General features: G+C 38.4%; 1 protein-coding gene across 3 annotated transcripts in view; it reads left to right on the top strand.

Moving 5' to 3' along the window:
• col27a1a (collagen, type XXVII, alpha 1a) overlaps window positions 1-14,039 on the top strand; it is a 228,928-nt gene that overhangs the window by 56,449 nt on the left and 158,440 nt on the right. The window contains exon 1 of one of the 3 annotated variants that reach the window (XM_073934155.1): window positions 7,463-7,805. The exons of 1 other annotated variant lie outside the window; for it this stretch is intronic. Coding sequence is in view for 1 of the 2 variants with exons in the window: in NM_001163294.1 (NP_001156766.1) it covers window positions 7,753-7,805 (53 nt within the window). In the remaining variant the exon portion in view is untranslated. 3 annotated transcript variants of the gene reach the window in all.

Here is a 14,039-nt window from a genome sequence, read left to right on the forward strand (position 1 = left end):
GTCATTACAGTAATTTCTCTCACAAAACAGCACATTGTATTGCTTTCAATTAAACTGATCTTGATGTTTGCTTGAATGGAATTAATGTTGAGATAATCTATATATAGGAAATGTTTATGGTATTTCCTATTATATTTTTTCTTCTGGATAAAGTCTTATTTCATTAAGTTTGGGCTGGTTTTAAATGTATTGAAATACATTTAAAGTCAATATTAGGCCCCTTTAGAAATCATTGTGATTTCAGAACAAACCACAAGCGCACAGATAAAGTTTTTCAGCCATTGGTAAACTTCTGGTGAAAGGTTTCTGTGACTATTTTGATTTTTATAAGGTTTCTTTTACAGCATTGATGTTGTAATGAAATTGAAAAGCAATCAGTTAAGTAGACTTAAGCATTCATTTAGTTGTTCAAGCGTAAAAGGAGATGAAAGACTAGATGTCAACTGTAGTGCCGTCAGTGGCTGCAGGCTAGCGCAGAAACTCCATTGAAAGTACTGGGGTAAAAGAAAAGTTCATATTTTAACGAGATCTCAGGAAAAAATGGAATTTAATGAAGTGCTTCTTGTTCGTTTTGAGACCCACTTTATATTCTACATCTCTTCGCTGAGGCCAGCTTCCAGCCTCCACTGCTGAGACTGCAGCTCTGCACAAGACTTTTGGCTAGCGGAGAAATTAAAATGGTTGTGCCGAACCGAGTCTGGTTCTCTCAAGGTTTTTTTTCTTCACTCTCCTATTGGTGAAGTTTTTTTTTCCTCTCTTCTGTCGCCACTGGCTTGCATGGTTCAGGATCTGTAAAACTATGCATCGATGAATTTGCACTTCAGTTGTTTGAACTCTCAGTAATGACTTCAAACCACACTGAACTGAGCTAAACTGAACTGAACTTAAACACTAAAAACTGAACTACCCTGATCCAGTTACTATGACCATTTATGTGAAGCTGCTTTGACACAATCTACATTGTAAAAGCGCTATACAAAGCTGAATTGAATTGAATCTCTCAGGCAGTGAAGATCGCTGATTTTTAAAGAAAACAGATCTTAAACGTAGTGATTTTATAATGGAAGAACGGTTTAGCGGAAGCTGTTGGGCTGGCTAAAAATTAAAAGTCTGTGCACATAAACCCCATTAACCGAACTTGCGTAGTTAACCTAGTTTACCTGAATAAATTAATTTAATTATTTATTTATTTAACTAAATTTTATTATTTTTTATTTAGTTACATTTTATTTTTTATTTTGCTTTTAATATGTTTTTTATTTACTTATTTAAATTAATTAATTTTTATTAAATAATCCATTTATATTGACTTAATTTTATTTATTTATTTTATTAAAATTTATTTAATTATAATTTTTTTTATTTAATTTAATTTTTAATTTGTTATTTAATTTTTTAATATTTATTTTATTTGTATTTATGTTTAATTAATTAATTATATTTTAAGTTAATTTAAATACATTTTTATATACTGCAAAAAATGCTCCACATAATGCCTTCATGATGTTCCAACACAAATTTAAGTTAACTTTATTTGCTTTTTTACAAATTTAAATGAGTTTAACATAAAACAATGAAGTTGTCGCAAAAAAAATCTAAAAAATTTTGTTGTTTCAGCAAAATTTAAATAAGTAGTTTGAACAAACAGCAGAATATATTTTTTTTAGTCTATAAAAGTAGGCACTTTGCCTTTTAGTATGTTTTCAATACATAATAAATTATATATTTGTCTCTTAGTTAATATTTCCCCCACCTGTGCAGAGGATGTGATGTCTGCTGAAACTTCATTACATTTTAATCAAAGGTTACAAAACAAACTTTTTTAAAACTTGAAATAACTTGTTCTAATGAATCTTGTGATAAAACCAGCACCTTGTATCAAGAAGGTAAACAGGATCAAATTTTATTTCATGTCGACTTAACCGTGTTCTGCTTAGGTGTTTTATGTTGTAATATGTTATACGCTCTGTTAAACCCAGTCGTACTGATTTCATGTCATTGGATTAAAGTGGAGCTTCTATCTTACTGTAAATCTCCTTTAAAAAGCCTGTATTATGGCTGTGTCCAGGTGTGTGGGCTCATCTCCTGTGTTTTCTGTGTTTGCACGATCTATTAGTGACAGACAGAAATAAACGCTGAACTGATGTTCACATGGAGCATGAAGATGAAAGAATGTCAAGTGATTGATGGAGGGAAAAATGCACTCTTGTTGATGGCCAACCGTATGTGTGTGTGTGTGTGTGTGTGTGTGTGTGTGTGTGTGTGTGGTACAGTAGAAATGTATACTTAAATACAGTGGAGTTTACAGGGTGGGACGTGTGCTGGCCTGGATGTGGGCGTGTGGTACATATTTAGATCACAATCTGTATCTTTACAGCAACTTAAATTCACTCTGCTAAATATCCATGGCAAATTGTCAGGTTTAAGTGGTGGTTACGCATCCAAAATGCGCATAATTAGAGGAAATGCTTTACGCGGTAACATTTCAGTCCTGTTTCTCTTCTGAACAAGCCATAGAGAAACTCAAAATGCCTGAAATGTTTGTCTTCATGCTTAAATCATTTAGCACAAAGCACGTTTCAGAGGTATAGCAGCCAGAACATCAGGCTCTTTTAAGGTTCACAAGGTTTGAAAAGTCATTTTGGAAGTGTTTTAGCACCTCCTTTAAACTTACGAACCCTGATTTTCAACCCATGCTCAAACATGTCTTAAAAACATACCCCTATATACATTTCTGGAGATCTTAAAATACGTCCCAGGAGCTACGTTTTTCTTGCAGTTTTTGCGAATCCACAAGAGGCCTCTGTTTAGGTTTTTTAAGATCTCAATTTCCTCTCGCTAGTGCCATTAGTGCCTTCTGATCTAGTGTAAATCCACCAGAGGCTACTGTTTACACTTTTTGAGATCTCAAATTTCTCTCGCTAGTGCCATTGGTGCCTACTGTTCTCATGTAAATCCACCAGAGGTCACTGTTTAAGCTTTTTGAGATCTCAAATTTTCCTCCAGTGCCATTAGTGCCTGCTGTTTTCATGTAAATCCACCAGAGGCTGCTGTTTTTGCTTTTTGAGATCTTAAATTTTTCTCGCTAGTGCCATTGGCGCCTACTGTTCTCATGTAAATCCATCAGAGGTCACTGTTTAAGCTTTTTGAGATCTCAAATTTCTCTCACTAGTTCTATTAGCCCCTGCTGTTCTCCTGTAAATCCACCAGAGATCGCTGTTTACGCTTTTTGAGATCTCAAATTTCCCTCGCCAGTGCCATTAGTGCCTGCTGTTTTCATGTAAATCCACCAGAGGCTGCTGTTTTTGCTTTTTGAGATCTTAAATTTCTCTCGCTAGTGCCATTAGCACCTGCTGTTTTCATGTAAATCCACTAGAGGTCGCTGTTTACACTTTTTAAGATCTCACATTTCTCTCGCTTGTGCCATTAGCGCCTGCTGTTCTCATGTAAATCCACCAGAGATCACTGTTGACTGACTGACTAACCGACCAACTGACCCACCGTCCTCCTTTCCTAAACCCAACCAATAGTGTTTTCAAAAGCAATCCAGAAAAAGGAAAGCCCTTGTTTGAAATTATACCACATTTTCAGGGTTTATCACACTCTCACCCTATTATTAATTGTTTTTTTGGCTTTCTGGAATAATTCTTTACCAAACTCTAACATCATTGTGGATTTTAGCTATCAAAAATGTATTGGATGATGACAAGAACTTGGTGTGTTTTGAATGCATGTGGAGTCCAAGTTTCTGACTCTGTGCATTAGAAGAAACTTTTGTAATTGAAATCTACATATACTACAGTGTAGGGCTGAACAATATACAGCGAAGGAAATGAGTATTGAACACGTCACCATTTTCCTCAGAAAACATATTTCTGAAGGTGATTTTGACTTGACGTTTTCACCAGATGTTTATAGCAACCAAAGAAATCCATATCCGCGAAGAAATCAAAACTAATTAGTTTACAAATGAAGTTATAAGTATTGAACACATGAAGAAAGTGAGGTGTTAAAGGCAGTGAAAGCCCAGACAGCAGCTGAAGATAGATTAGCAGTTCTTCAGCAACCCTCTGCTCTTCCTCAGTGTAAATGAATATCAGCTGCTTCAGTCCAACATCTATATTAGCAGGAAGATGAAGATAAAATCAGGGTGGACATTTCAGCAAGACAATAATCCAAAACACAGCCAAGGAAACTCAAATGCTTGCAGAGAAAGAAAATCAAGCTAGAATGGCCCACAAATTTATTTTCATGTTTGTATTGTTTGGGTTTTCACCAAAATCTGATTCAATTCTATGTCAACAGCTCCTTTAGAAATATTATTCCCAGCTTATTATTATTTTCCAGCTGTTTCAGCATTGGTATCGCACGCAATTGTCACATCACAACATATGAAATATTGATTTAGCATTATAGTTGAACAGGAACCACAGGTCAAAACACATTTGTGGAGAATTGAACCACAATAAATGAAAGTTTGTCATATGTATATGTTTTTTAAGGCCTGTGACTGTATATGCAAGCATTTGAATAGAGTTTAAAGCATTCAGGCACAAGAAAGTGTAGCATGTGTAACTTTCATTCATTCATTTTCTTTTCTGCTTAGTCTCCTAATCAGGGGTCGCCACAGCAGAATAAACCGGCAACTTATTCAGCACATGTTTTACGCTGTGGATGCCACTCCGCAACCCAGCACTGGGAAACACCCACACTCTTGCATTCACACTCACACACTACGGCCAATTTAGTTTATTCAATTCACCTATACTGCATGTCTTTGGACTGTGGGGGAAACCGGAGCACCCGGTGGAAACCCACACCAACATGAGGAGAACATCTACACAGAAATGCCAACTCAGCCGAACCAGCAACCTTCTTCCTGTGAGGCGACAGTGCTAACCACTGAGCCACCATGTCACCCCTTTATAACTTTAATAAAGATCAATTTTATTTGATTATTTATATGATGAGCACTAAGCACAGTTAGTTTACATGTAAATACTCACTGTATCTACCTGAATAAGACTTCTCAGAAACCCGTAAAGCACTGTTTATTTCACTTTAACTTTTGCTCCATTGTGTTTGTTTATTTTCCCGTTGATGGAAGGGCATCCACTGCCTAAAACATATGCTGGATAAGTTGGCGGTTCATTCCGCTGTGGTGACCCCAGATTATTAAAGGGACTAAGCCGACAAGAAAATGAAGAAATGAATAATTGTTTATGAATTTAGTTTATTATACTTATGTAAAATAATATATAGGCCTTTCCCAGAGATGGGTTGCGACTGGAAGAGCATCCACTGCTTAAAAATGTGCTGGATAAGTTGGCGGTTCATTCTGCTGTGGCAACCCCGAATTAATAAAGGGACTAAACCGACAAGAAAATGAATGAATGAATGAATATACAGGCCTTCATATGATTCACTCCCCTACAAAATAATCCTGATAAATCTAAATAAATGACTTTTAAAATAGAGCTATTCAAGTCATCTGGTGAAACTGTACTCGTGTTGCAGAGAAAAAAAAATATTGCAATGTCAAATATTTCCAATATCGTGCAGCCATACTATAGTTTATTAAACACTTAAGATTTACTTATTGATTTAAACTCAAGTGATTTGAAACTTTATTTTCCTGTTGAACACACAAGAAGATATTTTGAAGAATGTTAAAGTCACTGACCTCCTATAGCAGGGGTGGCCAACCCTGATCCTGGAGAGCCACCTTCCTGCAGATTTCAGTTGCAACCCATATAAAACACACCTGCCTGTAATTATCACGTGGTGTTCAGGTCCTAATTAATTGGTTCAGGTGTGTTTGATATGGGTAGCAACTGAAATCTGCAGGAAGGTGGCTCTCCAGGAACAGGGATGGCTACCCCTGTCCATTAGCTACTGACTTCCACAATAGAAAAAATGACTATTGACGTCAATGGCACCATTTCTGGTTTCCTTAAAATGTCTTCTTTTGTGTGGAACAAGTGATCCTGAATATATAATGACAGAATTGACCTTTTAATGTTTCCTTCCAGCTAATCTGAAACAACATGTTATGAAAAGCCCTCAAAATCTACTAATTATTATACATTGAATGGTTATGTTTCACTTCTTGCGGTGGCGTGGTGGGTAGTGCTGTCGCCTCACAACAAGAAGGTCGCTGGTTCGAGCCTCAGCTTTGTCAGTTGGCACTTCTGTGTGGAGTTTGCATGTTCTCCTCGTGTTGACGTGGGTTTCCTCCGGGTGCTCTGGTTTCCCCCAATGTCCAAAGACATGCGGTACAGGTGAATTGGGTACACTAAATTGTCCGTAGTGCATAGGTCTCAAACTCAATTCCTGGAGAGCCGCAGCTCTGTACAGTTTTACTCCAACCATTATCAAACACAGATTATCCAAATAATCAAGGTGTTCAAGACTAGACACTACTGGATCAGCTGTGTTTGAATGTTTGAGTGTATGTGTGTAAATGAGAGTGTATGGGTGTTTTCCAGTGAGGGGTTGCAGTTGAAATGGCATCCACTTTGTAAAACGTGCTGGATAAATTGGCAATTAATAAAGGGACTAAGCCAAAAAGAAAATGAATGTACCTTTTTACACACACACACACACACACACACACACACACACACACACACACACACACACACACACACACACACATATATATATATATATATATATATATATATATATTTTTTTTTTTTTTTTTTTTACTTTTTTTTCATACTTTTTTTATTTATTCATTCTTTTACTACTATAATGTTGTTGTGTATGCTCTATTCTTGCTGTGCATTTGTATGACACTTGAGGACTTGAGCCCTATAATGTTTGCAGACTGTTAGCTGTGTGTCCCATAGGGAAAACAAGTGTTTGGGATGTTTTTTTCTTCTTTTTTTTGGATTGTTTATTTTTCTGTTTTGTGTACATTTATTTAAAAAAAACAATAAATAACATAATTTTTTAAAATCTACATATGAAACTGCATGAATGCACTGAAAAGTAGTTATTTGGATTTGCAAATATTTTAAGGTAAGTGCATTTTGTGAACTAATAGGTGCAATTTACTTAACTATTTATTAATAAAGTAATTTGTTTGTTTAAAACCTGCCCATATAAATAGCTTAAAACAAGTTGCCTATTTTTTATTTATTTATTATTATTATTTTTTGCAAATATAATGACCCATTTTTTTGTGAAAGTAAGTTTTTGACTTTCTTAAGTCAGTTCAACGTGGAACAAGAGAGTCCCGCGTTAATCCTGCCTTAAAACTGACCCTGGGTTAATATCTAAAAAGTGTGAAAAGCCCATTGCTGTATAGCCTAACCTTGGCAGGGGCCGAGGTGCCCCGGTGTGCCCTCCCACAAGGGGCGGTTATGTACGGCTTGCAGTGTAACCCGACACCCGGCGCTTGCCACAGCTGCTCTCCAATCTGCTATTTAAAAAAGGAAAAAGGATGAAAACTTCCACTCCTGACTCCTCAAACCCCCCAAGCACCAAACATCCAGTAGCCGCCGTAGCTGCAGTTGCCAACCCGGCGTAAATGCATGCAGCGCCCGGGCAGGACCGGACAGAATCGCCCGCGGATTATTCCCGTCGCTCCACGGGAGGGATTTATGGTGGTGTCGCGCAGCAAACCGGTGGGAAATCGCGCTCATTCCGCAACACGGTTTATCCGATGCATGAGACGACGGCTCGCGCTCTCGGGCACGCAGATTAACGGATCAGGATTTTGACTGCCGGGACAAATGAATACAAATGAATTTAGCGACCCGAAGGAGAGTCCGCAGAACCTCTCGTCTGGTGGCAAAGTAAGTTGCAGTTTTACCTCGTACCAGGTACACCTAACGTTACTTAACGCAGGTCGGGCACCTCGGGAACCCAGGAGACAAAGAGCGCTTGGTGGCTGGATGTTTGCGCAGGGCGCGCGCGGGGTTGTGTGTGTGTTGGTGCCCGCTGAATGGACGCTTGTTCGCTACCTGTGTTGCTTGGCCAGAGTTCAGATCTGAACAGAAACAGATCCTGAACTGAAAGCCTCCAGGTGTGCCGGCAGAGATGTGCTGCTCGGGCCATCATTACGCACAGGCAGCATAGGTTTCTGGAGAGGTCCGAGAACTGCCAGGTCAGTTAAAAATAAAGCCTCTGCGCACAGCATAGCTCGTATTATTATGGTCTTGACTGTGGTTCAGGTCTTTGGGTTCATTTAAACCTCTAGAAAGATCCATTTATCTAGCTTTAAATTCTTGTTTTTTTATTTTATTTTAGGCTATTCTAGCCTATAGGGACGCCAATGTTTCTGGTCTTATAGGCTCTTTTTTATTTGATTGCAATTGAGAACAGACATGTTTGGGAAATTTCCATTTGGTGCCATATAGTTTCAGTTTTATAATAAGCTACAATTCCCATTTTTTTTATTTTTTACTTTTGTGCTGACTTTCACTGAAAAAAAAAATGTTTCATAGATGATTCCTTGGATTTACTTTTTTAAATATTAAGTGGCTGTACACAATTTATTTGGGCTAAATTTAAACAATATATTTTGTTGAACATTGCTAAATGTAATTTGATTGTTTAAATCAACACATCTAAATTGTTTGCAACAATTTTGCAAATTATTGTTCAGTGTGTGATAACTAACTTTTCATTCATTCAATTAATCATTCAGTAAAAAATCTGTCATTTCAGTTGAAACGTGCATGTTAATCTACAAGCTGTCATATTTACAATCGGTATTGTTTTGATTCACTGTAAGACCAACAATTATTGGCCATTCAATTAATCACGATTTTTTTTCGGGATTCACTTAAAGGAACCGGCTCTTTTTGGTGATTCTTTGAATCAAACAGCATTCGTCGCGCTGTAGGTTCAGAATAGTTTTCTCGTCGCTTTAGAATATTTCTGAAAAATCTTTGAGTAGTTTAGTTCACAAGATCCAAGAATCTTAGATAGAATAAAATCCACGAATATCGCTTCTGGTACATTTGAACACGCTCGGGGTGATTCTTGGTGCTCTTGAACACAGTAGGCTATTCTTGAAAGCGTTTTGGACGCGTCAGTTCAAAATAGTCTCGGTGTGTGTGTGTGTGTGTGTGTGTGTGTGTGTGTGTGTAGCCTACGTGTGCATTTGCCACCAAGGATCACAGTGTAAACCGCACAGTGACGCTAAACAAACAAAACTTCCGTTCCTCACACCCTCAACCGCGGCGCGGATGCTTAGAGTGCGAGTGGACACGTCAGGAATGAATGAATGAACTTGTTCAGGTCTCAGAATAGCCGATAGAGCACTTCGATGTAATAGCTAACATTTCTTGCACCACGCATACAGAGTGCTTTGAACTGTAGCCTACCTGAATGGGTGTTACGCTTCCATTCATTGCATAACGTTCTCCAGTGTTTATTTTTATCACACAAACTAACAACCATGGTACGTTCCATGGTGGCTTGTTAGTGTTTAAGACAAGTTAATGTTCATACACGGTATGTTTTACAAATTTTCAGACGGTTTAACTTGTGGATATGTTTTGTCAATACAAATGTTATCCAGTCAGTCACATAAAAGCCTAAATACATTGCTTGTGCCATAAAAGCTAGAAATACTGTATTTTAAAACAAACAAATAAGTAGCAAAATAGAGTTAGGGCCTAAGAATCGATCTTGAATCCTTCCAGCAAGTTTGGATGTATGTAGAAGTTGTAAGATGCTAAATCAAATCATAAGATTTGCATAAATCCTTCCGCTTACAAATCTAGTCCTTGCTGAGGTGCGCACTGATATATTTACGCTAGCTGGTGAACAGGTGTTTCATGTCCTCGCTGTGCCATGTATTGTAGCAGTGCTGATACGCTGAATTAACCAATCAACTATCCGTTTCATAATCATATCTTTGGTTCATTTGCTTTTCTGCATCTTGTGCGGTCTGGTCGGCTCCGTCTACCGCTGTTCGTTTGTTTTCTGACGCCGGTGATGGGTCCGCTTTAAACTGAAGTGCATTTAACCTGCACTTACGCATTCATCCGCTAGGGTGCGCCATACAATACATTATCACCAGCAATGTAAAGAACTTTGTGGGAGATTTGTGCTTATTTCGGGCATATTTACGTTCAGAGTTTAACACAAGCTTGTATTTTAGGCTTAAAAGGAAAAGTGAAATGGAGAAAGATGGTATTGTGGAGCAGAGGTCATGTTCCTCCTCATCAATGTCCATCACTGTGTGCTGAATGGAAGGAATTTTCCACTCCCCTATTACTGAAGTAAGAAAAGAAAGAGAAGGGTTGTTGTACGCAAGGATGGGGCTTTTTAGTCGTCTGTGTACATAGTGTGTGTTGGTGTGTGTGAGTTTACAGGTTTGTGTGTACATGTGGTTGCCACCATTGAGAAAATTCCACTCACTAAATAACTAGGCCTGGAAAAGGGAAACCTGAGAGCTAAATACTCTATTGACACCACACACACACTTTGACTTTATATGAGGACAAGGCATAGACTTTTAATTATCTCATGGATGATCATTTAAACAAGTATTCATTGTATTTTATTTTAATTTTAATTTTAGAGACAGCCTTAGATGTCTCTATGCATATTTTTCAATATTTTTGTCAGATTAGTCCTTCAAAGTTACTCTGTTCTCTTCTAAAACTGCTTTGACTTCACTTATCGGTTATTTTACATCACTGAGGTATTTACTTTAACACATTTCCGATGCAGATTTTCATCCAAAATACCATTTTTAAATGACATGGGTAAGATTTTGGTTGCTTCGATTTACAAATATTCGCCCACACAGTGTTTATGAGGCACAGGAGATGCTTGACACATATATGAGTCATTTTCTGCAACACACACAAACACATTGAGCTGGGACACACACACTGTTTCTCACTCATCTGTTTGCGGTGGCTTACTAACTGTGAGGTCAGTCTGGCTGGGGTTTCTGCTGTGCTGATTGGATGAGAAACTCTGCGGTGAGACGTTTCACTTCCTGACTCAGGTACGGGTATCCTAAGGGAGTCTAGGACAGTGTGTGTGTGTGCATGAGAGATAAAAGTGTGTGTTTTTTTTTGTGGTCACCAGGTAATGTTTTAAGCAGCTGTCAGACAAAGGCACTCACACAAACATGTCTACATACACAGTGGGGGTTCAGGGCGCATCGTCTATCCTGCCAATCATAATTGAAATCCTTCCCTTGTGGGTCACTTCCTCTTTCATGTGCCTGTGAAATCACAGGTTAGGGGTCAAAGGTCAGAGTTCAACAGGGTCAGTCTGGCAAAAGAACTGCATCTAAGGAGCCTTTGTGGAGTCGTCACACATAAAGTGTAACAGTTTTCACTGCAGAGGTGTTAAGTTGATCTAGATTATTGTAGATTATCTCTGCAGAATTCAGTTCAAACATTAGTTTAATCTACTAAGAACATCAGTTTTTAGATGCACCATCAGTTTATTATGCAACTGTTTAAAAGTGTTTTTTTGTGAACAGTTGTTTTTATTATTTTAGTTTTTGTTTAATATAGGAAGGATGCAGTATATGACTATATCGTAAAACAACCCCCCCCTCCACCTTGGTAGACTTCTTCTATAATAACCAACCCAAGCTCATTCTGAAAACGTAGTCCTGCGGATGTTTCTGGAGACCGCGATTTATGTAGCCAGAAGTATGTATGGCTGCATTTAATCTTTTAAGCGAACGCTACGGGACAGTATGACGCCGTTCTTTTTTCGCACTTACCGGCAGACCACTTACTTCCGTGTGGAGGTCATTCCCGTCGCAACCAGCTTGTCCAGTTAGCTCGTCGTGTACGTCAGTGGAGTAGAGACGCAGAGAGGAGCTGACCACAATGTAATGTGTATTTATATAGCGCATTTATTGTGTATGGCCATACACCCAAAGCGCGTCACAATCATGAGGGAGGTCTCTCCACACCACCACCAGTGTGCAGCATCCACTTGGATGGTGCGACGGCAGCCACAGGACAACGGCGCCAGTGCGCTCATCACACACCAGCTGTTGGAGGAGTGGAGAGACAGTGATAGAGCCAATTCGGTTGAAGGGGATGATTGGGAGGCCATGATCGTTAGGGCCGATAGAGGGACTTTGGCCAGGACACCGGGGTTACACCCCTGCTCTTTCACAAGAAGTGCTGTGGGATTTTTAATGACCACAGATAGTCAGGACCTCGGTTTAACGTCTCATCCGAAAGACGGCACCCACTGACAGTGTAGTGTCCCCTTCATTTACGACGACCGAGTGCGAGTCCGGAAAGGAGCGGTTCCAGAAATCAGGTAGGACAAAAACAGAATCCAAAAAATAAACTGAACGAGTTCATAACAGGGAGAGAACGTGGTGAAATCTGAAAACGTGGTCAAAATTAACCGAGGGCTTTTCTTTTTCTGGACGGCTGTTGTAAATTGTTGCTTGGGTTTAGGAAAGAAAGCGGGCGGGTGGGTCAATCGGTAAAACTCGTTAGGTTTAGGGAAGGAGGAGGAGGGTGGGTCGGCCGATTGGCTGGTCGCAGAGTCAATCATTTTGTCAGTCAGACAGACAGTTACTCAGTAGCGGCCTCCGGTCGGTTTACGCGAGAACAGCACGGACACGAACAGCACTTGTTAGAGACGTTTGAGATTTGAAAAAGCGCACAAAGTGGCCTCTCGTGGATTCACGAATAATATGTACCTCCCGAAACGTATTTCGCGGTTTCCAAAAACGTCCACGGGACTACGTTTTCAGAATGAGCCTGGGTTGATAATAACAGAACTTAAAAGATTGCTGTAAAAAATACAATACAATAAATTAATGAATAAATAAATACATACATAAATAAAAAAAACACGAATAATGTTAAACCAAATAAAGAGTAGAAGTACAAATAAATGACTATTACGTCAGGAGATGCATAAAGTACATATAAACAGAACAGCTGTACATTTGAAGGTAGAAACAAAAGATTTGACTATACCAAAAGCCATAATCCAGGACTAAACAGTTTTTGACTGAGCTCTATGTATGTGCGATGTTAAAAGTTCCATACAAAAATAATGTCAAGCAAAGTTACGCCTCATTGAAGACTACTCATTATATGAGGAATTATCCGGTAAAAGTGTTTTTGACCGCAGCATTTTCTGCTCACCAATGCGTTAATTTGATCAAGATACAATAAAAATAGGAATAATGTTCAATATTGTTATAATTTAACTCTTTTGTATAATAATATATGCTTTTAGAGCTGCTAATCTCAATCGCATCAAAAAAATAAAAGTTTTGTGTAATTGTGTATATTTATTATGTGTATATATAAATACACACATGCATTAATATCACATATACATATAGTATATATATTATACACACATATATTATGTCAAAATGAACTTTTATTACAGTGAGGGAAATAAGTATTGAACACGTCACCATTTTTCTCTGTAAGTATATTTCTAAAGGTGCTGTTGATTTGAAAATTTTACCGGCTGTTGATAACAACCAAAGAAATCCCTTTAGGCAATGAAAACAAAACTAATAAGTTTACAGATAAAGTTATGTGTAATACAATGAAATTACACAGGGAAAAAGTATTGAACACATGAAGGGAGGCAGGCGTCGAAAGACAGTGAAAGCCCAGACAGCAGCCGAAATCTTTCAGTGGTTCTTCAGCAATCCTCTGCCCTTCCTCAGTGTAAACTAATATTTGCTGCTTAAGTCCAACATCTACACGATCAGGATGATGTAGATGAAATCAGGGTGGAGATTTCAGCAAGACAATGACCCAAAACACATTCAAGGTAACTCCCATATGCCATCAGAGAAAGAAAATCAAGCTGGAGAATGGCCCAGTCAATCACCTGCCTCGAATCCAATAGAAAATACAAAATAAAGATCAGATTTGATAGACGAGACCAACAGAACCATCAAGACTTTTACACTCTGTTGAAGTCTGAAAAGCTCAGCCCTGAGCAATCCATGTGACTTCATTCTCCATATGAGCGGCGTCTTTAAGCTGCCATCTTAAAAAAAAGCCTTTTATGTAAAGTACTAAATATATATTTTAGTAGTTCAT

Source organism: Danio rerio, chromosome 21 (assembly GCF_049306965.1).
Source record: "Danio rerio strain Tuebingen ecotype United States chromosome 21, GRCz12tu, whole genome shotgun sequence".
In the NCBI taxonomy this organism is placed as follows: Eukaryota; Metazoa; Chordata; class Actinopteri; order Cypriniformes; family Danionidae; genus Danio; species Danio rerio.